Source organism: Periplaneta americana, chromosome 9 (assembly GCF_040183065.1).
Source record: "Periplaneta americana isolate PAMFEO1 chromosome 9, P.americana_PAMFEO1_priV1, whole genome shotgun sequence".
NCBI classification, from domain to species: domain Eukaryota; kingdom Metazoa; phylum Arthropoda; class Insecta; order Blattodea; family Blattidae; genus Periplaneta; species Periplaneta americana.
This window is the reverse complement of record NC_091125.1, coordinates 104,615,665-104,642,384: the sequence shown is the minus strand read 5'-3', so window position 1 is coordinate 104,642,384 and position 26,720 is coordinate 104,615,665. Positions and strand designations below refer to the sequence as shown.

The 26,720-nt window shown below is 34.4% G+C and overlaps 3 protein-coding genes across 6 annotated transcripts in view; 1 reads left to right on the top strand and 2 right to left on the bottom strand.

Moving 5' to 3' along the window:
* LOC138706345 (nose resistant to fluoxetine protein 6-like) overlaps positions 1-2,905 on the bottom strand; it is a 60,201-nt gene extending 57,296 nt beyond the window's left edge. The window contains exon 1 of the mRNA XM_069835517.1: positions 2,790-2,905. Within this exon, the coding sequence (XP_069691618.1) occupies positions 2,790-2,797 (8 nt within the window). The 5' untranslated portion in view covers positions 2,798-2,905. The remainder of the gene's footprint in view (positions 1-2,789) is intronic.
* Positions 1-26,720, top strand: part of Bap111 (Brahma associated protein 111kD) — a 643,372-nt gene that overhangs the window by 111,026 nt on the left and 505,626 nt on the right. The gene's annotated exons all lie outside the window — the stretch shown is intronic.
* LOC138706346 (nose resistant to fluoxetine protein 6-like) overlaps positions 1-26,720 on the bottom strand; it is a 123,126-nt gene that overhangs the window by 57,594 nt on the left and 38,812 nt on the right. The window contains exons 9-14 of one of the 2 annotated variants that reach the window (XR_011333971.1): positions 25,576-25,766; positions 20,205-20,349; positions 13,816-14,005; positions 10,645-10,787; positions 9,676-9,784; positions 3,693-6,025 (exon numbers count right to left, since the gene is read on the bottom strand). Coding sequence is in view for 1 of the 2 variants with exons in the window: in XM_069835518.1 (XP_069691619.1) it covers positions 5,940-6,025; positions 9,676-9,784; positions 10,645-10,787; positions 13,816-14,005; positions 20,205-20,349; positions 25,576-25,766 (864 nt within the window). In the remaining variant the exon portion in view is untranslated. Of the gene's footprint in view, positions 1-3,665; positions 6,026-9,675; positions 9,785-10,644; positions 10,788-13,815; positions 14,006-20,204; positions 20,350-25,575; positions 25,767-26,720 lie in introns of those variants that run through there. The other variant, XM_069835518.1, reaches the window with a different exon arrangement.

Sequence of the window (26,720 nt, the reverse complement as noted above, 5' to 3'; positions counted from 1 at the left end):
GAACGGGATTATGACTCGACATAATTTTGTCAGGAAATGCTGAACCAATTAAATGAAGATGAAGACCTAGTGAATAAACTCTGGATGAGTGATGAGCTCACTTCCATGTCACCGGTCATGTTAATAAAATGAACTTTCGGTATTGGTGTGAGAATAACCCTCGAGACCTCCACGAAAAGCCACTCCATGCTCAAACAGTGACAGTATGGTGCGTAATGTCATCATCTGGGGTAATTGGACCCTTCTTTTTTGAAAATGAGACTGGTAATGCAGTGACGGATCGCTACGTGGAAATATTGCAGAATTTTTTCACTCCACAACTCATACGTTTACCTCTTAATGAACTCACATTATTCCAACAGGATGCAACTACGTTCCATACTGCACGAATCTCTATAGACACTTTGAGGGCTTTGTTCCCAAACCACGTCATTTCGGGTAGGTGGAAACTGCACACTTTTTTCCGGAAACTGCACAGCGCTTTTCGAGGGACCCACTAATCCTACCCGGATATTGCACACTGATTCACGAGGGTTTTACTAATCCTACCCGGAAACTGCACAATTTACAAAATATGTTTCTTTTGCATTTGGCTGACTTTACATTGAAACTTCGGTTACTTCCTTCAGTGCTTTCCAGTTTATTATAAGTCTCAGTTTGTATGTCCAAAAGTTGATTCACGAATTTATACAATGAAAGATTACTGCTGTAAAAACTGACATTAAAATGCTTGCGAAATGATTCACAGCCATTTGTTGTGCGAGAGGTCGATGCATTCAGGGCTGCCCATACAGTAGGAGAGAATATTGCATCTTCGGAGATGTACGTTTATAGTAGGCTAAACAATCTGCAAATTTCTCAAGTCTAGTACCTATCGGTTTTACCTCAGCCAGTTCTGACTTCTTGTCATTGAAAAGAACGAAATCTTCGCTTCGTTGAGTAATAAAGTTTAAGTGACTCAGTCTGTCATGAACTTCGGGTTTTGCGATTTAGGTAGAATAGGTTGAAGTTTCCTCCACGATTTGTATGTTATCTTTTATTCGTGATATGTCACGCTCTTTTAAGTTTTCTGTAGGAAATATTTGACAAACTGCATGAAATATTTTTGGTGACTTACTATTAACAACATCGATGACTTTTCTTTTCTTAGCTGCATTAATTATTTGGCGATTTAATATACTAATGTTCACCACATGTTATGCCCACCGCGTTATCTAATAATTTCTACATTGTTCAGAAAGCTATAAATTTTCGCATTGCATTTTCTAATACAACACCTCCACATTACTTCATAGTTTTTCAATTCCTTGGCTTTATAAAATTTACAGTCGTCATATACCAGAAGTAAATTACCTCGGTCACTTTCAGATGTGAACAGATCTCCATTTCGAACAAAATCAAAACAGTTTGGTATATTAAAACCATCTATAATATTGGCAAAGCAGGTAGAAAATATTTTGGTGTGCAGTTTCCATATGGTTAATCCAGGTAGAAAATGTTGGTATGCAGTTCCTATATGACCAAAATCCAGGTAGAAAAATTTGGTGTGCAGTTTCCATATGGCTGTAATCCAGGTAGAAAATGTTGGTATGCAGTTCCTATATGACCAAAATCCAGGTAGAAAAATTTGGTGTGCAGTTTCCATATGGCTGTAATCCAGGTAGAAAATGTTGGTATGCAGTTCCTATATGACCAAAATCCAGGTAGAAAAATTTGGTGTGCAGTTTCCGACGCCCGATCATTTCTAGGTAGGGGAATATCCCATGGTCTGCTCGGTCCCCCAATCTAACCACTTGTGATTTTTTCCTATGAGGGTACCGGAAAACAAGTATCTTCGAGAATAATTCACCTAGAACAATCCCAGCTTTACAGCAGCAAATTCGAGATGAAGTGGCCGCAATTCCATTAGAGATGCTTGGAATGTAATGAACAGTTTGAGGTCGCGACTTGAGGAATGTGCGGTCCACACCTGTGGAGTAACGGTTAGAGCGCCTAGCGCGAAACCAGATGGCCCGGGTTCTATTCCCGGTCGGGGCAAGTTACCTGGTTGAGGTTTTTTCCGGGGTTTTCCCTCAACCCAATATGAGCAAATGCTGGTTAACGTTCGGTGTTGGACCCCGGACTCATTTCACCTGCATTATCACCTTCATCTCATTCAGACGCTAAATAACCTAAGTTGTTGATAAAGCGTCGTAAAAAAAAAGAATGTGCGTCTGAATGGACACCACCTCACAGTTATTTTTAAGAAATAAATTGTTCAATTGTTATTTTCAAGAAATGATTTTTGAGGTGTTGTTTTCAAGAAATAATTTTTGTTGTTATAAAACAAATTATAAATCCTTTGTTTTCATTTCCTACCAATATATTTATTGTTAACAAACGCTTTCAGTGTTTTACATTCTCTGTTATCTTCCAATTTCATTGTCCTACCTTGTAGTATACTGTACTTGGAGGTTCAATAATAATAATAATAATAATAATAATAATAATAATAATAATAATAATAATAATAATAATAATGGTGATGAATTATTATTATCGTTATTATACCGTATTATAAATATTAAGAAATGATAGGCATCATTTAATGGATCTAATTAAGCTGAACATGATTATAAACGTATTCATTAATAAAATCGAAGATCTATTTCTACAATTCTTCAAACTGAAGAACTCTAATTTTCATTTTTCAATTGTATTTACTGCTTTAGCTGTTAAATAGGTAAGTTGAAGTAAGAATAGCATAAAAATTGCTCAACGTGCAATAATAATGTACAATGAAAACTTACTGGAACATGTTGCGTTCTTCCCAGTTACACCACTCACACCAACTCAAAGTCACAGTGTAGTGACATTTAACTGTCAATGTGTGTATATCACAAAGGTTATCTGAAATGCTAGTGAAATACTGGTAGACTGCATATAACTTAGTGACAGAATAGAAATATTATCTTTTTTTTTTTCAGCATCGACCTCCGAAACAGCGAAGCGTGACTGATAGTGTAAGGTAAAGCTGCTCTAAAACGGCCTCTGGCTCAAAGCCAGAAATGTCAATGAGCAACAACAACAGTACTTGACATACTGTTGGGCGTCTTTAAGAAAATTGAAGTAAATGCAAATCGTGAAGGTGCAAGGAAAAATAAATACCTTGCGCTCTAATCATCGAAAGAAATCGAAGAAAACAATAACTTCTAGGCGCTAAAGACTGGTAGAGACGATGAATATGAATTATCATCATGCATATTTTATGTACTTAAATTTTTTAAGAATTCAGAAGTTGCTGTTTCTCTGAACGATAGTCTACTCAACTCCTAATTTTTCTGTACAGTAGTGGCAAAAAAACCGGACCGAGCCTTGTAGTTGATTTCAGAGCCTTGTTCACTCCAGAGCGTCGGTGCATATTCCTTGGATCCGAAACCACCTGTGCAGTTGAACAACAGCCACGCAGCTGGTTACTGTTTTCGTCCGGTTTTTTTTTTGCCAATACTGACAAAATGTTGCGTCGTGCCGCGTCTGACTGAGGAAGCCGTTTCAATTGATGAGGAAGCCCAGGCTCTTTATGGGCTGTAGTGTTACATAAGCATAATAAGCATAAACTGAAACCGAAGGAAAGAATAACAAGAATATTTGCAGACAGTTGTAAAATATATTTTTATTCATTACAGTTACATTATCTGCAAAATTTAATACACCTCAATTCGGAAAGGTGTAATATTTTAAATTTCAGTAGAATGATTTATTTATATTTAGCACATTAATTAATTTATATTTTTTTCTCAAATGGTAGTTCTGTAGGCTATTATTTTAATATTTCTCATCAATAATATGAAGAAATTTCTTATTGATTGAGGAAAGGGAATACTTATAATCAGGGACGACACTTTATCCCATCATGGACGGATTTTAGGTTGGTTGTTGCTTGCCTATATTGACGTCACGGAGGCCATGGGTTCGAAAGTACAGCACTGTGACAGGAAAGAGCAACCTGTATGTGCTGCGCCGGAGAACGAACGTACGTTTGATTTGTTTAGAATTCGAACCTTTGCTGCTCTCTGCCGCTGCCTGCTTGTTTTTCATTGTAGTGGCCTACCTACAGTTCAGTTCCTACAGTACTACTGGTGCCGTTGTCATTTAATGGCAAGGTGGTTGTGATCGTGACTGCGTGCTGTAGTGTAAACATAATACAATACAGTCTAAACTGAATGCAATTGCAACTCCTTTGGGAAGTGAGTATTTTGGTGTGGAGAGCGACAACATACGCTGTAAAGTGTGCAGCACGGAATTAAAGAATTAAATGTTCGTAAAGATTTGCAAAAGCATTATGAAACGAAAAAGCATAGCGAACGTTTGCCGTTATTTCTCTCATCTGCACGGTTGTTGTATATGGTGTAAATAAATATGTGTAAGTAATATTGCAAAGCTGTAACTGATCAAGGCGTATGCTACGCGCATACATACTATATGGCAGTGTACTATTCACTTTATACGCAAATACAAGTAGTGTTTTATAACGGAGTACAAATTCATAGCCGTCATGTACAGCACAGTGTACGCATTCTTTTGACACAACTGTACGGACATTGCAGGTACGCGCCCGTTGTGTACTTCTGGAGTCACCGTCTACGCTTAAACATAAACAGACTATAGTAAATGGTTAGTAAACTTGTAAGAACAGTCACTCTGATCCGTCCTTTGGTGATGACAATTTTTCTTCTGGTTAAAGACAATGAATGGTAATTTTACATGCGGAGGAAAGAAATGATTTCATTCCAGGAGCATTATTCGTTACCCACCAAAGTATGTGTGATGTCCCGGCTGATTATCGTGGGACTATGAATTCTAAAATCTTTGAAGAATGGTTTGAGAAGTGTTTGCTAAAACGACTTGAAGAACCGTCTGTCATCATTATGCCCCATACCATCACGTATTGTGAATCCTGTACCTACCACTAGATCAACAATAGATGCTATTAAAACGTGAAAATAACATCCCTTTGCCCACGCCAGTCCCAATAACAAAGTTACGTCTGCTACAAGAGATAAAACGTAGCAATTACAGAAAAAAGATGTTTGTAATTGACGAACTATCATCCAAATACGGCCATGTTGTACTACGACTGCCCCCATACCATTGTTGTCCCAATGCCATAGAATTCGTTTGGTCGGAACTGAAGAGAAATGTCCGGTCAGGAAATGGATTGGGAAACAAATTTGTTCAAGAAGTACGTGATTTAATAGTAAATGTGATGGATGGCATTAATAATAAAAAGCATTGGGTGAAATATATCGAACATGTAAAGACAAAAGAAAGTAATTATCGCTTCTTAGAAGCTAGCTTGGAATCTTGTGTAATTGATTTAAATAGTGACTCAACGGACTCCGAATAGGTGGTGTTCGTGCTTTATTGCTGTATTTACAAGACGCACACGAAGATTCACTTCAGTCTTTAGAAGGGAGAGATAGCAACGCAGCGTTGTTTACATGGAACCTGCTCGGAGTCGCGTGCCTACTTGCTCCCTGCGGTAAGTGTATCCAATCGCACGTTCAAAGTGGCTCTCATTTGAGCGGACGTACTATAACCTGTAGAAACGTTGCATTTTCATTCCGCCGATCTATACCAGCAAACAGTCGCGTGCTGTCGCTGGACTGCTCGCATCAACTAGTAAACACAGGTACTCTATACACCAGTACCTCGTGGCGAACTGGGACAAAGTGTCGTCCCTACTTATAATATATATTTATAATTATAATTGTAACAATTTCGATGTGTGTTAAATTTTTGTTTCAGCAGTTTAAGAAATAAGCTTCAATAAATAGACTTTCTTTCCTTCTTGTCTTCGAGTGAAGACTTCGTTATGTCAACAAGGATTTTCATTGTCAATCTTCAGCTGTCGATTCACACACCTTCTCACTTCTGAATTACAGCGTGACACGTGTCTCTCAGTCTTGCCTTTCGTTCTTACTGTTTATGTTCAGCATGTCATCACGAATGGTTTGTGGTAAGTTTCGAGACCTGTTTTTGCGATCTGGAATATACACAGGGAAATGTTATATTAATTATTCATAACAAACTTATTATTACAGACGATTTAATATGTATGGGTGACGAGGGTTTTAGTCGGCAAACTAATTTTGCTTCTGATCAGGGTACCACCAGTAAATTTGAATCTTCGAAGTGCTGTTAAATATTTTAATGTAGCATTTGATTTTAATATGAAAATGTAATTCTGTTCGTGAGAAATAAAGCCATTTTAATGATAGATCGTATTGTGAAACAGTATTACAAGTGTATAGGTATGTTAATAACAGCTTTTTAATATAGTATACTACTTGGAAGTTTAGCCTTTAGACGGGGTGGAAGTGAAATAACCTTTCAGATTTTCAGGGCGATTATTTCATGTTGTATGTAACAAAAAAGTGTTGTACCATATTGGTGGAAAGTTCATAATTTTCTAAGAAATTTTTTTTTTTCCACAAATGTTTAACACCCTCTTATTCGGTAACTATTGCGAGTAGGATCGTGATATTTGTTGATATCAATAGAAAATCTAATAAAGAATCGTAAATCCCTCTCGCGTATTTGAATAGCATGGACTGCTTTCATGTAAATTTAATTTTAAAAGCACTAATTAGAAGCCACTCAACGATGCAATCAGATTGCAACGTTATAACCAGAGTATGGGGTGAAGTAGATGACCTTGGCAGACATACCGAATATGTTGACCTCTTACATCTGTATTACGGGAAGAAAAAGCAGTGCTTTAGCGACGATGTTGCCAAATTGCTGAAACTTCCAACTTTATTTCCTAATTAACCGTGAATTTAATCACACAAATTAATGTAGGTTTTCTATTCATTTCATTGTATCCTATAGTTCCTTTTAATCTGCAAAATTGTTTCACTTCCACCCTATAGATGTGAAAAGACGTTAAAAATGTGGGTGGCAATAAGAATTTATAATTGAAGCCTTGCACAAAAAATAGAGGTGCCGAAACACTGAATCGTATAATTTAAACGAAACAAATAGATATTAATCTTACATTTGATGGCAGGACATTTTTTTGTATTATATAGTACATCAATATATTACAGAAATAGTAAATATGAACTTCCGCAACTTGCAAATATGTAAGAAATGTTTACAGAAAATGAATGTTTACCTATGTTTTATACGTTTTTTGAGAATTTATTTGCAGACACTTACTTACTTAATGCATATAATTTGTAAATAATGCAGGTAATTAAATTGCACAATTTTAAATATTTACATTGTACACATTGCGGAAGATGAAAATATGAATTCTGAGTTGGATGCACTATAAAATATAATTTGTGTATACTTAAAGAAAATAAAATATTAACAGGAAAATAATATTCTAATATAAATAACAAAATCGTTACGAAATAATAATGTAATATAATAATAGCTATAAAATAAATTATAGCAATGACAATAATGTAATAATTAAAAGTACTACAGGGACATCATTTTATTTTTACTTCAATTTTTATTGTATCTGAATTTTTTAATGTATTTCACTCCCACCCCCTCTACTAGTAAACTTCCAATGGTTCTCCACACAGAACAGAGGACGCGTGTGCAGTACTGAGTTACTGAGTATAGTACGTTCCAGAAATATGTTCGCGTTTTCCAGTGACGAAAGAGTTTTCAATATTGAATCATATTTCCGCACAGGTACTGTCGTCCGTTTGCCTACGTCGCATCCCGGTTTCCCCCACCTGCTTCTGTTCGCCCCTCTTTAAAGTCTAGTAGCTGGGCTGTCTTAGCTCTTTTATGAAAACATTAATTTCTGTTAGGAATTGGACGTCTACGTAATATTATACAACTGTTTAAAATAACTTAAATAGAAGGGCCGCGTTAAGTAATTAACTGTCACGTGATTACCCCTCCTTTCTACGATCCTGCGATATAACCACTTGGACGGACATTAGATAGCATGTCTGAGTAATTTTTTCTTTTCGGATCGGGCAGAAGTGAAGATTGAATTTACAGTACGTAAGGTACTCTTTTATAGAGTAGGTACAGAATTATTTCAACATGAGTTACTAGTACGAAGGACGAAACTGGTAATTGGAATTAGGTACAATAGTCTATAGGCCTAGTACGATAATATGCACAAAAGAACTGAAGCCTGTATCGAAATGAACGGCCACCATTTTCAAAAACGTGTTTCACTATCCATATTATGATTATTTTTCAATTTAACTTCATTCTCTATATTGTACGCTAATGTGCTGTAGACAGTATAATATACACTGCATAATGAATACGTCCGAATGGATAGCTCAATTCGTGAGTAAAAACACTAAGTGTTAATACAGTACTGTATTTTGATTAAACAAAAACCTAATGAAAATTATCAAACTCAAAATCGCGATACTTCCTAGTTTACGTAAATGGATGAACTACTTTTCTTCCCTCCTATACCTAGTAGAGTTATTTGTATTTTACGCCAGTATCATCGAACTCCAGTCGTGGAAGGGGGAGCAAGCGGTGTTTCCGGTTGTAGACCTTAATCCAAGGATATAGCCAGGTTAATATTTAAAATGTTAGTAAAAATAAAATGATGTCCTGTATTACATAATAAATGCAGCAGAAAGATTAAATAAGAAAAAGAGAAATGTAGCAAAATTAAACTCAATAGAAATGGATTTTTGACGACAGTCGGCTAAGGTTTCTAGTAATGACAAGGTTAAGAATACGAGAATTAAACAGAAAATGAACGTAATTAGGTTATTTTTGGATGATATCAAAACAATTGAAATGGTTTGGACATGTCATGAGGTTGGGAGGAAACAGGTTACCAAAAATTTATGGATTGGTATCCACCAGAAAGACGGAAACGAGGCAGGCTCAAACTCATTATAGTTAAAAGGAATTGGCGAGAGAGGTAGGGGGGGGGAGGGAGGTGGAGGGGGAGTAGGAAGGGCTGAAGGATATGAAGATAAACTAGCTGTTTGCAGGCACAATCGAATATTCATAGGCTCTTACGTCAAGGACATAGATTGCTCATACAAATTACAATAATTGAAATAACAACCTACTTTTGTCATAGATGTTGTTGGAAATATTGTGCTTGTCCCGCCACACATCTTTCACACATTATAAGAAAATTTGCAGCAACATACTCACAGGGTACCAGACGTCTCCGTCTCCCGGGGACAGTCCCCGAATTTTGCTTTTTGCCCCGAACAAAATTAATTCCCAGAATATCCCAGGAATTGATAATTTTACCAAGATATTCCTCGATTTTCAGTAACAATAATTAATGAGGTTTAATGATTTTATTGATCCTGCGCATTACTGCGAATGAATTTGGTAATGCATCTTTGCAGCTTTTTCATGACACCATAATTGGAAATGAATGTGAGACCGTAACTGCAGCCGAGTCTTCTATATTATATCTTGTGTAATTGAAGTTGGGTATCTATTTTTATAACAAAATTTCCCGCATGAAAACAGAAAGCTAACGTTTTCTTATATGAATGTAAGGCACCTATGTATTTTCCTTTCTGCATGTCTTGTAAATAAAAAAAATAATAAAAAAGAAAATACGAATGCTGGCACCATTGGTATCATGGAATCAATTTAAAATCGTATAAAACTTAATGAGAAAACAAGTATCATCTTTATGACCGCGGTATTTTTCCTTACCTTTGGAAAAGATCAGTTTTTCAAGCTGGATGATTGGAGACTCGATTGAAAGGGTCATAACAATGGACAAAATAATCGTCATCGCTAAATTTTCAAACCATTCTTGGACCTATGAATGAAGATAGAAGTTAACACACACGTGAAATATATTCAGAATCGCACAGATCAAGTAGATAAGATTAATTTATCTTAAGTTTTTAAATATAAATGGTATTGCATTTCATATGACAGTTCTTTGTAAAGACTATAATTTCATAATAATGGTTTTCATGTCAAATGTGCAGGGTTACACGATAAGTTTAATTACAATGTATTATTTATTACGTAGCCCTATCTGAAATTAATATTTTGCAACATACAATTAATACAAAGTTGCATAAAGAACTTAAGCATTCACATTCCTTATTTACAGAAATAAAACTTCAAATACCGGGTGTCCGCCGGTTAGGTTGATCGGAAACCAAAATTGCTCGAACGGTATTCCCGCCTTAATCAAGGTTTACCAACGCGAGTCTAAACCGGTTTCGTAAGCAGTTGAGCTGTGATGGTCATACTAGTTTGGTACATTTATTCCTCTGTGGATGGTGGAAATTCTATATAGTTTAGAATAAAGAATATTTATTTACAATAGTTATGTGAAAAGAAAATCATTGTTACAAATCCTGCAAGAGGACATTTTGTCGTAACTATCTCGTGATACACGTTCCAACATCACAAACGATTTTTTTAATTAGTTAAAGTAGATGCATATTATAATTCGTTATCTATATAAGTCTTGCTTTAAGAGAGGAAAAAATTGGCGATATAGAGTGCCGACTACAAAATGAATTTCACACAGTTTCCTGGAACTTTTCCAGTAGGACTGATACGTGTTCAAGAGCAGAGGGTAAATCTCTGCCGGATCGTCCTTGACTGGTGGACACCCGTTGGATTTCTATTTAGATAAAAACTAGAAATTAAGAAACATACCTTTAAGTAGACACTGCCATACACTGGCGTTCTTATTGAGGCCAAACGTGCAAATATAAAATCAAAATGGAAGATATACATAGCAAAAGTTAGACGAGCGAATGGCATCCATCCTGGCCAAGATAGTATGGTGTTTACTGTGCCTGTAGGAAGAAATTAATAAATTCTTACATTATAAGATGGTGAATTTAATAATTTAAACTAATATACATTACATCTCTTTTACTTATCTTCACCTGTTGCGTCGGAATCCTTAATCTTAATCTTAGGTACTCTTCCTCGCTATTGGGAATTTGCCCAACTTAAAAAAATGTTATAATGCAATGGCATTTTAGTATCAAGTCATTTCTTTGTACGAAGGAATATTTTAGTTGGTATATCTACTTATTACAGCCATGTAAAGAGTGTACTATGTCTTGAGGTTGGAATATGCTTGGAGAAGTCCCGAATTCTTTTCATACTGGGCCGCTCCAAAAAATTCAGTCATAATATACACGTACAAAACATTTTGAGTGAAGCATAATTAAAAATTCTTTGTGTGCTGTGACTAATTTCGAAATGTTTATATGAGGAAAAAATATATTCCTTGCCCTTCATTAATTGCATAGACTCGTGCTTTCCATATTTAAACCGAAACAAAAATAGAGCCTTTAAACCAACACAACTATAGTTTCATTCCCGAGACTGATAACGTATTTTATGCTCGACCATGCCGAAATGTAGTAATTATACACCTGGTTGCAGCCCTTTAATGGACCTCATTAAAGTACACCTATTAATTAAAGTTCAGGTGTTCCACCAATCAGAAAACACCATTGTAACAATGTGAAAGCGCAAGTATCGATTATTCTCGGATATGCAATCGAAAGACAACTAACGAAACGTCACGGAGGCTGGAAATCCAATACTGTCGCAGAAGGTTATGTTCTGTTACTATAATAATTAGCGTTAATTGTAAATAATATTCAAATAAATTCAATTTGTCATCTAGTTTTTCAATGTCTAAATCAATTTCAAGGTTATATCAAGATTAATGTTTATTTTACTCTATAGATTATATCAAGGTCAATGACATTTGTTTCTCGAAAAAAATCAATACCTTCGCGTCTGCGCACATCTCACAATTTACGAGATATTGCACAAGGTCAGTTCCACTCCTCAGTCAAATAAGACTAACATGAATACTTATGAATAATTTGAAGTTAGAAATATGGTCGAGCATAAAAAGTCGTATGAAACTTGGCTATAATGGTAATTAAGATGCTCGTATGAAAATTATGAAACTCGCTTGCACTCGTTTCATAAACATACTCGCGTCTTAATTACTACCATTATAGGCTCGTTGCATAATGTACTATTACTGTATAAACCGGTCTATTCCTGAATTCTTATACCATTATTTTATGATACAAAAGTTGCTTTGGGCATGCCATCCACGTACAGCGATTTCTTTTGGGCTACTTGAATTTTGTTAATATTTAATAGCTTGAAAAACACACTTGATATACAACTATTTTAGTAAAACATTAAATTGTACGTCTACTTGAAATGAAAATAACTTATACACAGTTGCTATCCAATTCCAATAAAAATTCATGATTTTTTTGTATTAAGTGAAATAAATTGACAAAGAGAGAGTGAAGTCTCCATAGGTGGGAAAGAATTTCTTGAGAGAGATCAATTATTTCATATCAATATAATTACCCCGCTTCGGCCAGAACATTAATATACAAGAGAGTGAGGAAGTAAACAAATAATTATGTGAGAAAGTAAACGAACAAGTAAGTGAGGAAGTAAATAATCTATTTTGTCAACGCTTTTTAAGGAAGGCTATGCTCTACAATGAATCAGTTGCTGAATCGTACCTTTTTGCGATCGAACAGAAATTGTAATAAATATTTAATTTAAATTCATTTTCAGAGAGGAGGGAAGACTTTTGCTTTATTGTAATCCAATAATTAATGAAACTCTTAACTTTTTATGATGATAAATAATCAAATATTAATATAACACAATTTTGTGTTCAGGAATAAAATTTTAGTTACATTACTATGCACAGATAATTCTTTAATATAGCATAAAATATAAAATTGTACGATCCATAGGAAATTATCGTTATCATTAAAACTAGAAAATGTCTCCACTTTGGATTCTATGTCTTTAATGAATGATCTCAAATACGTTTGAAACATGCTTTAAAATGTTGGTACTATAAATTATAGTCTACATAATGAAATTGTCTACATAATAAAGTTCATCAGAAAATTAGTAAAACCATTTAATAGTTCTTTATGCAACAAGTGGATCATCTTGATGATTATGGCATAAGTGAATATTTATCGTACGAACGATAGTGAGTGCCATAATTTTCACGAGTGTCATAGTAAGATTATCCACGAGTTAGAATACAACACTTTATGGCATCTTAGCATTATAAATTGTAGGAAATAAATTATGAAACAAATTCAGTTCGGGATCCCATAGCTGATAAATTGTCTTCATATGTTCTTTTCGATTAGTTGCCCCTGGCCTTCGCATTGAGTAAAGAATAATGGATGGCCTTGCAGTTTATGTTACAAATGCTCCTTTATTTTGTTAATATAGTTTCTCTGAACCACAGAACTGTTTTATGTTATATTACAAAAGTGATACAAAATTGTTAAAGATTGGAAATAAATGATACGTTACCTTCTGTCCTGCATTTCATTTCTTGTTACACGGCGCATAGAAAATAGTCAGACGAGCTGCATGCATCTCGATCCAAGCGTTCCGGTATTACGTCATATAGCGAATACGTCATTGGTTTATATGCACGCGTACCATGATAAGGCGATTATGAACGATATTGAATGTAGTAACAACCTCGTTATAATGCTAGGATGGTATAAATAGTTATTATAAACAATGTAGTTGGCCTACGTCTTACTTTTTCATTATACGAAATAGTATAATAAATGGAAAGTTCGTAATACTGTAAAAAGGTAATATGTTTAGAGATTTCCATACAAATGTTTGTTTCAGTATTCCTGATGCTAGAAAAGTTGTTCTTTATATGCCTTCTGTCTGTGTTGTGTACTGTATATATATAGAAGGGAGAAAATTTTATAAATTTGCATGTACTCATAATGTAAAGTGATAAACTACTGCATTGCACTTCTGTGAGCTTCATACCTCCGTATCCAGTCAAACAAGCAAATATGATCCAAGCCATACAAACGGACCATATGGGACGTGCTAAGGCATAGTAGAAACCTGCGTGCACGGCGTTATATTCGTAGTCCTTTTGTAGAAAGGGGTGTAAACTGATATATACTAGAGATAATGCAATGATTGTCAGCAGCCAACCCAGAGTGACAGTAACCTAAAACAGGAAATTGAAATACGTCGATGTAATAAAATTAACAAGATTATTAATGCAAATAGCTAATTATTGTTATGATATCAACATGGCATCATTCATGAGGCAACTATGCAAGGAGATAATGGGGTAGCGTGGGGCGTTCCTTTCCCTCTCCATTGCACACATCTCTGACTAGTAACATATTTCACTTAATATTTTCTTGATGGGCACTAAAATCACAGGCATTGATGTAGATATATAAATTTAGTAAAAAGGTAAAAGGTAAAGGTATCCCCGTAACATGCCATGAAGGCACTTGGGGGGGGCATGGAGGTAGAGCCCCATGCTTTCCATGACCTCGGTACTATAATGAGGAGGTGTGGTCGGCACCACACTCTGACCGCCTTTTACCCCCGGGAAAGACCCGGTACTCAATTTTATAGGAGGCTGAGTGAACCTCGGGGTCGTTCTGAAAGTTTGGTATATTTAATAATTTCGTGTACATTCTCCTGGATAAAAAAAAAATATGAACATGGACATGCAAATGCTTTGTTTTGGAAATAACACCTTCATGTGGATCTCGATTTAAGGATTCTGATGAAGTACCAGAACAAGTTAATTTGTCTAACATCTGATACTCGCAGTATACTCCTCCATTTTCTAAACATGCATGACTGTTATAAGACTGGGGAATTCGTAAGCACATACGAGTTCCTAGGGTAATTTATCATCCGTTTGCAGCGTTCTTCTAGTTATTCTGTATTATACACTGAAGTCCTGTACACTATGGTCATCAAGTGACCCCAGGCAACTTTCTATAGCAGTGTTTCTCAACCTTTTCGATGAAGAGGCCCGCCTTTCCTCAATTTATTTTAGTACGGCCTCCTGGTCTAAGATGTAGAGTAGGACAGTAATTCTCAACTGGTGGACCGCGACCCTTTGAGGAGCCAAAGAACATCTAAGGGTTGAAATGTGTGAAATTTCTATTTTTTACTTTTTATATAGAAAGCTCTTGTTATTAGTATTAATATCTCCAAGCTTCACTAGTATTAAGTTACGATAATTCTTCTCGAGTTAGTATATATTATTTCTTAATTTTTTTACTAACACCACAGCAATAATATGAATTTTGAGTGTCTAAATCACCTGGATGTGGGTTTAAATATTTGTTTCTTTAGTATCCGGATAAAATATAACATTTATAACTTCTAAAAATATTTACTTTATCCAAAACAGGTCCGTTGTTTTGTTAACCGTACTTCCCAGAACATGACGTAAATATTTAAATTTTTTAGCATTAAATTTGTTGGGAGTCTACGGTACATTGAATGTAGGTAAACGCATAAAAAATGAAAGTTTTGGAAAATGGCTTTAAAATGTCGATTTTTGTCACGAGGACCTGTTTGTAATTGCGAAATATAAACGAAGGATAAATTTTGAATAAGATTATGTCGACTATTACACTTTTATTACATCATACTACTTTCGACCAATAAAACGGTACGAAAGGACGTCTTTCAACCAATCATGGCTGCTTATCGCACAATTTTATCGCGTCCCTAGCATTTGTTTAATTTTATCGCTTCCCTAGCATTTGTTTATTTTTATCACTGCCCTAGCATTTGTTTCTTTGTTTGCCAACATTTCAAACTGCACTGGTCTGGACGTCAAAAAATTACGAACTACTCCAGTCGATGAACAGCAGTTTCAAATATGTCTGTCATTGGCATTCAAGAACAAGAATTAATAAAGATCACTGGTCATAGCTGTGCATATTCCCTGAAATCCTATTTACATATAAATGAAGAGCACCACTCGGAAATCCTAAATAAGTTGAGGAATACACCATTTATACATCAACGAGTTCCACTTCTTTTATGCACACGTCCACTATAACATCAACTGAATAACCAACCATTAAAACATTCAAATTTGAAAATTGTACTTTCAATAATTCTTCGTTTTAAAATTATTAATGTTTATTTTTTATTTCATCATCGTCAATTAAAACTTTTCTTGTTTATTTCATCATCCCTAATTAAAACTTTTCTAACATTTGTTTATATTATTTAGGTTATCTTATAGCTTCAGCTATATGATATTATGAATAGTCACATATCAGAGATTGTTTAATACTAAGATTTATTGAAAATCATGTTCAAGTGACGTTGATTACTGGGATCCAGATAATTGAAGTGGAATGCAATTGCTTTAATAAAAATGAAACTGAATCAACAAAGCCTTCTTGACCAGTAACCGTCCACAGAGTTCAATGAAGATTCCATAGTTGGCACAACTGATAACAAGAAAACAGCTAATCATAACACACTACTGCCATCTAGTATAATATTTGTAATGTTGAGATGGTACAATAATACATTTGAAGACAGTTGTATTTTCGTAAGTCAATTAACCCTTTCTTACCTATAGATACCATATGGCAATAATTAACTTTATAGCATTTATATACTTGTGTGTTACATATGAAGGTAAATTTTGCTAGATAACTTCTATTTCAATACTTTTTCATCAATATAGTTTTGTTTCAAATGTTACCACTCCCGTAACTTGGTCACTGAATTGGTCCTAATACAGCTATTTGTTTCAACATGGATTGCTTGTAAATTTAATTTGGGTTAGAAAGGGTTAATATTTTATTGTATTGGAGTACTTCGTTACTTCTAATCTTTATATACTCTCTTCTAATCGTGTAATAGTCAATTAAATCCCACTCGAGTTTTGATTTTCTCTAGATAAATGAAGACCTCTAGTGAGATAACTGTTGATAAAATTGGCCGGCATATGAATGAAAGGTCAATGATTATTTTTTTTTTTTGCAAAAATCGAATTTGTTTTCTCTCAAAAAGAAGTCCAAAATTTCACCCATCTCTTCCCTTGATGGCGGGCCACGAACTATTCTTTTAATTTAATATAATATTGTTTATATACACTACCAACAATTTGAAATACATTAAATGTTACTCCAGACCTCCATTCATTGACAGTATCCTAATGAGCTAATCCTAATTCATTTATATTGTGTTATGTTTTTAAAATGAACCAAATATCAGACAACTATGTTCTTCATTCTACATCTAAGGTCGGTTTGCAGCACTAAAATAATGTGAGGTAAGAAGGTGCCTCATCAGTCGTCCGGATTAGACTGGCTTAACGAGCTCAACAGAGTAGGCGGCGACTCCAGCTTGTCTTAAGTATCAGTCATGATGATGGAACGTGTAATTAGTTGAAAATGTCAAACTCCTCAACACGGTGGAATACTCAAACGCCTAATACTGATCAGTCACCCTGAAAGCCTAAAACCTCATGTAATGAGCGTTATGGGGAGGGAACTCATAGTAATAACAGAAAATTCTAAGGAATACTTTAAAAAATGAAATTATTATGCTCACTAATCTTTCTTTCTAGATGCCGCGACATGAACACAATACGGTACCAAAATTCTTACAAATAAAACAAAATATAAAATCAGGTATTGCACACAGAATTTACCGGAATACCAGACCAGTTTAGCCTTTCTCAGAGAGCGAATACATTTCACATACTATATATAGAAATTTATATTCAGTTTCACGTACTCTATGCGATATTCATCCTTCACTTACAAAACGCTTACCTGAAGAAGACCGGTCGCTTATTGATAGAATAACACGCACCAACTGTACAAAAATTGGTGATAGGCCTATTTCTTAATATACAAGATGTTTCACAAGAATTAACCGTCCCATACAGAGCTTATTTCCGAAGACTTTCTGAGCAAACAATGTCATATAAACAATTTTTCCTATTCTTAATACTTTCAGAGTTACACTAATTTGAATTTGTTTGTAAAATATAATTATTCTTGAGAAAAATTATGATGCAATATAAACCTAGAGGACATCGTCGACCAGGAAGACCGTTAAGAAGACTGCTAGATGGGGCCGAAACAGGTCTACAGAGGCCTAATTCGTGAAGGATGATGATGATGATGATGAATTATTCTTGAGTTTTAAGGGTAAAATAATGTTACAGATAAAGAATGAACTATTCAGGAGTATCATTTCTTTAATTAGCTAATATTCTGAAGCTAAAAATGTGTTGGGAATCCAATAGTTGCTTGGTACGATTTTTTTTCGATTTTTAGCTCTAAAATTACATTTCCCTACGCATTTATCACAACAATTGTTACAAATCACGCCACTCTTGTAAATTCTCTAAGACTATAGGCTATATTAGCATGCATAATTGAACTGTAAAGAATCAAGTTCGAAAAGTCGTGTGATTTGTAAAAATTGTTGTGATAAGTGCGTAAGAATGATGTAAGTTTTAGTTAAAAATTGAAAAACAAAATCTGTACAAAGTAATTAACAACGCATTTTTAGCTTTAGAACACTAGCCAATTAAAGAAATGACACTTCTGAATAGTTCATTCTCTATTTGAAATATTTTTTTACTCTTAAAACTAAAGAAAACGGGTATTTTACTAAAAACTTCAAATTAATGTAACTCTGAAAATATTGAGATTAGCACAAATGTTTATATGACATTTTTTGCTCAGAATGTCTTCGGAAATAAGCTCCGTAAATGACGGTAAATACTCGTGAATCATCCTGTATAAGTTAAGCTAATATGATTCATTCAATTTATATGCAATATATTGTAAAGAATTATAATTGAGTTAGTTAAATTATGAAAATTAATTTAATAGTAGTTTCCTAGAATTATGGTATAGAAATCAAAATATAAATATCATATTTACCAATATACTCGCAATGAGCATAATGTGTCATAGGATTTAGTCATTAGAGGTTTTGTATTCTATTTCAGTAAATGTAGTAGTAGTAATAATAATAATAATAATAATAATAATAATAATAATAATAATAATAATAATCCACTTCTAATTGAGGTTCTGGCCGATATGTGCATCCATTATCAGGCAATACATCTCACTTGATATGTGTCAGAGGAAGAACAATTGTTTGTATACATCTGAAGTCTGATTAGTGTAACATGTAGCGAATTGGCGATGTTTGTAATGGAGGGGGAAGGACACTGACCACTCTACACCATTAGCTCCTGGCCTAGTTGCCTCATAAGTGGTGCCTTATTATTATCACTTGAGGTTCAGACCTGTCTTCAGACAGTTGACTAAACAACAACAAATAATAATAATAATAATAATAATAATAATAATAATAGATATACTGATAATAGATATACTAATAGCAATAATAATAATAGTAATAATAACAGTGAACAAATGTTAGATACATTGTATTATAGCAAATATTAATCAGTTATTACAGGTAGTCTGTTAAGCAAGGATTTCTGTACAGTAACTTTGATCTAAATGAAGTTATTGTCCGACAATCACTTACTCTCGGAAGCGAAGTTTCAATTTTTAGCAACTGAATCTATATAGAATGAAAAAGATAATCTTGTGAAAGGTATAATGAGCAGGTTGTTATAATCAGACTCTGTACTTAACTGATGACGTGCGGATAAATTTTGAAAACGACAAGTGAAGTACATTTTGGTACCCGTGCGTAGTATTTGAAATAAGATATATTAAGAGAATACATGGATCGTTGATCGCTTAGTCTTAACAAGAGAGAGTTTGGAAAGATGAGGGAACATGATCATACTTATGAATACAATTACAATTTGTGCGCGGAGCGCCTCATATATGGTTCGGTAATATGTTAGATTAGACGGAATATCATTAATATAAGTAGATAATAGTAAATATCCTAGCACAGAGCTTTGTGGTACGTCAAGTGGAATAACGATTATTAATAGATACGCTCTGCTGGCGCTTTATCGGAAAAATGCAGTTCTATTAATTTTGCAGTAATTAATATATTTTCGTCTCCAGTGTTGAAGTCTTTTGAGTTCTCTAAAAGTGTTAGTATTGTGATTTATCCTTTATATAATGCTTCACGTGTATCCTCAGTCACTTCAAGCAATGCAGTCGTTGTGCTACACCCGTTCTAAAGTCTGATTGGTAAGGATCAAGAATATTTCAAGTACGAGTGTTTAGGTGATCATTGTATCAATTGTTTGTACACAATTCATTCCAAAGCTTTTGAGAGAACAGGAAGAATACTAATGTGTCTTAGGTGTAACGGAAAGCTTAATTTTAGGAAGAGGACGAACAATAGCACTTTTTCTAATTCTGGACAATGTGAAGTCATTATGAATGCATTGTGTTTCTTACCTTGGAAAGTTTCTCAGTGCCAGCAGAAACTTTTGCTCTCCAATCCGTTGTACGATAGAAGAGGTAGCCAAATAGAAAGCCTACAAACCATGACACTCCTCTTGTATGTGTATGGAAGTAACTATATCCTAGCTGGGCACTTGTTCTGAAATAAAAGAAAGAAATATCGTTTCTTTCGAATTAAGGCAATATTTAACATTCCTACCATGTCGCCCTAGGTGTTCGAATGACTATCGTATATTCTCCACCACATCGAGACTCGCTGATTGAAACCCGATCAAAGATAGCGGAAATACTATGAAATCTTTCAGCATTACTTTCTTCGGAAAGATAGTAAAATGGGATACTATATTTCTAATCTTTGATTACAATAAAAACAAAAGAAACGAGAAATCTCCTTGAAATTGAAAACATCAGTGTGTTTGTATCGAATATAAACTCTTACAAAAACTATTATCACTTAAATATCAATATGAAATGTACGAGAGGTATAAACTGGCAAATGGAAGAAAACATGAGGTCATAGTGATTGTCCCTTTATTACCAATATAATCCAATTGAGCTTATGTGGTATCTAAGACGTAGAAAGACACGTTAACTAACACATAAATAAGAAGAGTGATAATCCTGCGTATAACACCTAATACTACAAGAGCAGGACTGCATACAAAAAAAATTAGAACATGGCATTTCAGAACCTATAATAATACATTCATAAAACTCTGATGTAAAGAACAGTGATAAACTACTTACTGGAGAAGTCAAATATTCCTTTTCGAGGACAGAAGATGAATAGTACAGTCATTGATATTTAATTTTCCTGTGACTTCTAAGAAAGAGATCCAACTGCTGTTGAAAAACTCGTATATAAACATTAACATTCTGGTTTAAGTTTAGAAATAATAACAAGATAAAAGCGTTTCACAACAGGAGGAATTATACTTTTTAATCCAGTAATTAAAAGTACTGATATTATCACAAAATAAAGTTACTTTAAATATAACAATAAATACTACACTCAATTCGAATTCTTACCCCGACTTCAGACATCTCGAGCATCTTAGCAGAAATATTCATAAATTATATAGAACAGACACAGACACACACTGAATAATGATGATAATAATATATAGACAAAATCATATATTGGGACATATACGTAGACGATCATTATTTCTATAGGAAGAAAATAAGTCAGGTTGAAAACCTAAATCACAGATGAAAAAATACACTCGAAACTACTCTACACATTAGAAATAGAGAACAGCAAATCTACAGATTGCTTAATCATCGCAAATAACAAAGGTAGATAACATAAATAAAGTTCAAAACGTGCAGAAAACCACAACAATTGCAACATACGTAACGCATCTAATCACTAGAATCATGCGTTTGGTTACTTTGAGTACAAGTTAGATGTATGTGGATCATACTAGCTTCTCTTGAAACGGAAAGCTCTGACTCGTCTCCACGCTCCGTTTGCATCTGCTTATTCGGGTGTTTTCATGTGTAGGCACTGAACAATGAGAATATTACTTGTCAGTAGAAGATATATGTCTATAGGCAATGTCGCGTAGATTTAATAACAAACTGAATACTCATTTAAAGTCACCTTATGGACAAGAGAAGATTATTCTCACAATAAGTACATTCTAGATAGGTATATTTTTTTGTTTTAATAAAACCCTATGAACTCTTGGCTTATTTATCTCATGAGTGATGTCTTATTGATGTAAGAAGGTTCCAACCTGTCTTCGGACAATAGACTAAACAACAGCAATATATTTTTATCCTTATTTTTCTATTTACAGAGTTTCGAATACTTATATTCCAGTTTCAAATAAATAAATAAATAGAGAAATAGGGAAATAGAGAAATAGAGAAATAGGGAAATAGAGAAATAGAGAAATAGAGAAATAAATAAATAGAGAAATAGAGAAATAAATAAATAGAGAAATAGAGAAATAAATAAATAGAGAAATAAATAAATAGAGAAATAAATAAATAGAGAAATAGAGAAATAAATAAATAGAGAAATAGAGAAATAAATAAATAGAGAAATAAATAAATAGAGAAATAAATAAATCGAGAAATAAATAAATCGAGAAATAAATAAATAGAGAAATAGAGAAATAAATAAATAAATAAAGTGTTAATTATAACAATACAATATGTAACAGTAAAAACGAACTATATATAGTGACTACTTGCTTCCGGAGTCTCTATACATTATTTGTGACTGTAAATATTTTAAATGTTTCAAATAAAACCTTTGTCCTTCTTTCTGATAAAATACGTTTTCTTCTTTCCTAATTGAGTACTCGATAATAAATCAATTTATTAGACCACTGATTTCAAAGCATCTAGATTTGTTTTGTTTTGACATGTTCGCTGAACAGCATATCTGAATTGTGTACGCCGCGCTATACTCCATACATAGCTATAGTATTGCAAATTGCTTGGAGTATCCAGGTAACTAACGCAGGACTCTGCTAATCACTCAATGCATCAGTCCATGTTACATAGATTAATAAATAGACCATCAAGTTTATAGTGAAGAAGTACATAAATCAAATATATAGTAAAAAAAAATGTATATAACCCAGACATAATGGAGATCATAAAAAGAGCAAAACATAGTCACAACAAAGAAACACAACACAAAAATAACACAAGTACATCACGTTGACAAACGAAAATAACACACACAATTGTATCTTCGTTCAGAAGCTGAAATTGTATAACAGTGCACACAACACACAGAAAACACTATGGATGATCGATTGATGTAATAGGTCTGATAGTGGGAGCATGAGGTACCATACCTTCCTTCTTTGCCAACATAATGTAAAAACCTGGGGCTAACACACAGCATTGTGAAGGAAATAGCCATTAGTACCCTCAAAAGGATCGGTTCAGATATTGAGAAATCACTTGTATGGAAGTGATAATTGAAATTTCAGTTATCTTAACCGATGGCTGTTGATTGATTTAGATATTAATGCCACTAAATCCGTACTATTATTTTTCTCGCGATATATGGCATTCAAATCATTCTATCTGATGATATTTTTTTTTTTTTTTCACTTTCTTAACTGTAAATGAGCACAAACACTACTTAGGTGTACATTTTTCTGACATTTTGTATATTCGATTCCCTAACCGTTTCAAATGTATGTCATTTTACCTTTTAGGCGTGTTTCCAAATTATATGTAATACGCTTTGTCAAATCTGGCAACCTTTTCATAAGGGAAGCTAAATTTATTATATTAGCATGTAAACACACAAGACAAACAACCTCATTATACAACCTAACGTGTTTACAAAATAACATAAAATATTTGAAGAGTCCACTGCAAGAACGATGGATGTCATTTGGAATACATTTTGCAGGAGAAGCAATTGAAAGTTTGAAATGCCTAGCGCTCAAAGCTTAACTGTGATTTTCCGATCATTACTGGACAATGACTATCAGTGTTAATGTCATATAACTCTGTATGTACATTCTATATGTCTTAAGCTATGCATTGATAGTCTTGGTTCATTTTCGACAAGAAAGTGACATCCATCATTCTTGCAGTGGACTCTTAATTTGTAATAACTTTTACATGGACAAACTGGTAGGCTAGATATTTTCAGAGACGATTGCGGCGGTCGGACCTCGTTGGGGCACCAGAATCTGCGACGGTAGTCGGTCGTCGTCGTTGCCCACGACGCCTTTCCTTGCCCTCGGCTGCCAGCTCCGTCGTGTATGGAAAGTATCTCAAGGAGGCACGTTGATGTCGATAATTAAAGATGTACACTAATTAATTTGGGCGCCAGCCTCCACGAGATTACTCCGGTAGAGTATGAGATTTCCCAGGTCAGCTGCAAAACGGTCGGGACATGGGGTTTGGGAGACGTGCTCGTAGATTGAAATGATGTAGGTGCACACCAGAAGTTGTTGGTAAGAACTATGAGAACGTTTATTATTATTATTATTATTATTATTATTATTATTATTATTATTAAGTGTTCTTTTCAGATTAGCAGAAATGCGCGTCCAAGTGTATAATATACCGCTCTCACTTCCTACAAGTTGGTAGACTAATTTCTGAGTTCACGTAATTATATGTTTTGTACTATAAAACACGAGTAATATAACGGAGAGTTGATAAATTGATGACAATTTATTCCCAATGTAATAATAATGACGAGAAAAGAATTCAGACTTATAATAATGATACAACACACGACTTCTTACTAAACCACTAAAAAATTCCAAGTCCGTAAATTGTTATCCTTCCGAGTTAGGTTCGCCGAGAATATGAGGAGTGCGTCCTCTCCGCACGCTTTGTATATGCCTTCTGTCTATCTGCCAAATCTACCCTCTACTTGGAACCACTAAACTTACAATTTCGCCCTCCTATCTATAAATCACGTGTCTCTATTACGAATCCTGATTGGCCATGATTACTCTTACGTCACTTAAGACGCGCTCTTCAAAAATTGCTCGTTACTAGATTCTCCCCCACTTCCGGTGTTTCTGACAATTCTCTGACATATACCAGATCATCTCTTTTTCGAACCTGGCTTGGCGTCATCTTGCTGACCACCCGCAGGGAAAGTCCACACATTCCCTCATCTGTCAACTCTACGCCTGGACACATGTTTCCTGTCCGCGTAGCGTCGCTTCGGCCTTCCTTCCCACCTATTACTTCCGCCTCACATTCTGGACCTTTTTTACACGCCCCACACTTACTATCCATATAAGAATATTAACACGAAATACTAATCTAATGAAAAACCTCCTTATCCTATACGAGGAACCGTCTCACGATACATCGAATACATCACAGCAATAACCATATCATGCAATACATTCCCTACGCAGAACACAATCACTAACTCCAACCAGAACTACAATATATAAAGACACATATGAACATTTTACACATTGAGCCAAAAAGCCAACAATTAAACTACTGGAACTGTGCAAAATATATGAACACACAAAAAACAGCTATACCATGTCCTCAAAATTCAATTTAATTTCAAAACTCACATAGGCCTACTGTTCGTCACAATACTACCATTACAAACACGCTGCCACTAGTACCACACAACCTCCACCCGGAGCTATGTATATCAAGTAACAAGATGCCGAACAACACACAAAACCTCGGTACACTATCTGAGAATGGCGGACACTACGCCGAATCTAGTCACAAAAGTTTAGCACCTTTTTAAGGTTTAATATTTAACACAATACATAATGAAAAATTGCTAGTTCATTTGTACAAGCTTTAACGTTTTATCACATTTGAATTAAAAATAAATTAATTTTGAAACATATTAATAATATTAATTTAAATTTTAAAAAATATTTACCCAATTCTTATGAAATTTGGGTTGTCCTTGCGGGTATAGGACTCAACAAAAGATGCAATCATTCCACCAATAGTCGTAGCAATGGTTAGTCCAAGACCAAACCTCGGCCATTTACGAAGTGACAAAAGAAAAATAGGAGATATGATATACAGTTGTGTGTCCACTGCGAGGTACCACGATGGCGTTATACACTGTGAACAAAACAGAAGCAGATAATCGAATATATTTCGGAAATGTTTACGGTTATTTTTTTTGTTCAGACACTCATTCCATCCTGAACAGATGGAAAAATTACTTTGGACAACTAATAAATGTACATACGCCAAATAGAAATGATCGAGACGATATTCAAATACAAACTGCTGAGGCATTTATACCCGAACCGACACTTTCTAAAGTCGAAATTGCGATAGAAAATCTGAAAAAAATTCAAGTCTCCAGGTATCGATCAAATTCCTGCAGAATTAATACAATAGGATGGAAACGCATTATCTAGTGAAATTTATAAGCTTGTACTTGCTATTTATGAAAAGGAAATTGTACCAGAACAATGGAAGGAGTCCATAATTATACCTTTTTTTAAAAAGGGGGACAAGACTAACTGTGGTAACTTTCGAGGAATATCACTTTTGCTGTCATATAAAATTTTGTCCGATATTCATTTGATACGATTAACTCCTTATGTGCATGAAATTATTGGGGATCATCAATGCGGTTTTAGGCGTAATAGATTATTGATAAGATTTTTTGTATTCGACAGATATTGGAGAAAAAAATGGGAGTATAAGGACACACTACATCGTCTCACATTGACATTTGCGATTTTGTTATCTTCTTTCACCAAATAGCACAGAGCTGCATACGAACTATCTTTTGTATAACACTGTGGAATCTGTCTTGCACCTTATCAGTCTATGGTCCTTGCGGTGACTTCACAATAATTGAAGACCTCCCTGGAAAAAAGGATGTAACATCAGATTCTTCAAATATCTTAGGTATGTGGAAAAAGTAATTTTAAAGCATTTAGTTTTAAAAATAAATTATTGCGTTCAGTAGCTGAATAAATTTGTATCCTTGTTTAGTCAAATAGTTGTGTTAGTAAATATAGGCCTAATGAAATACGACCCTGAAATTATTTTCCTTTC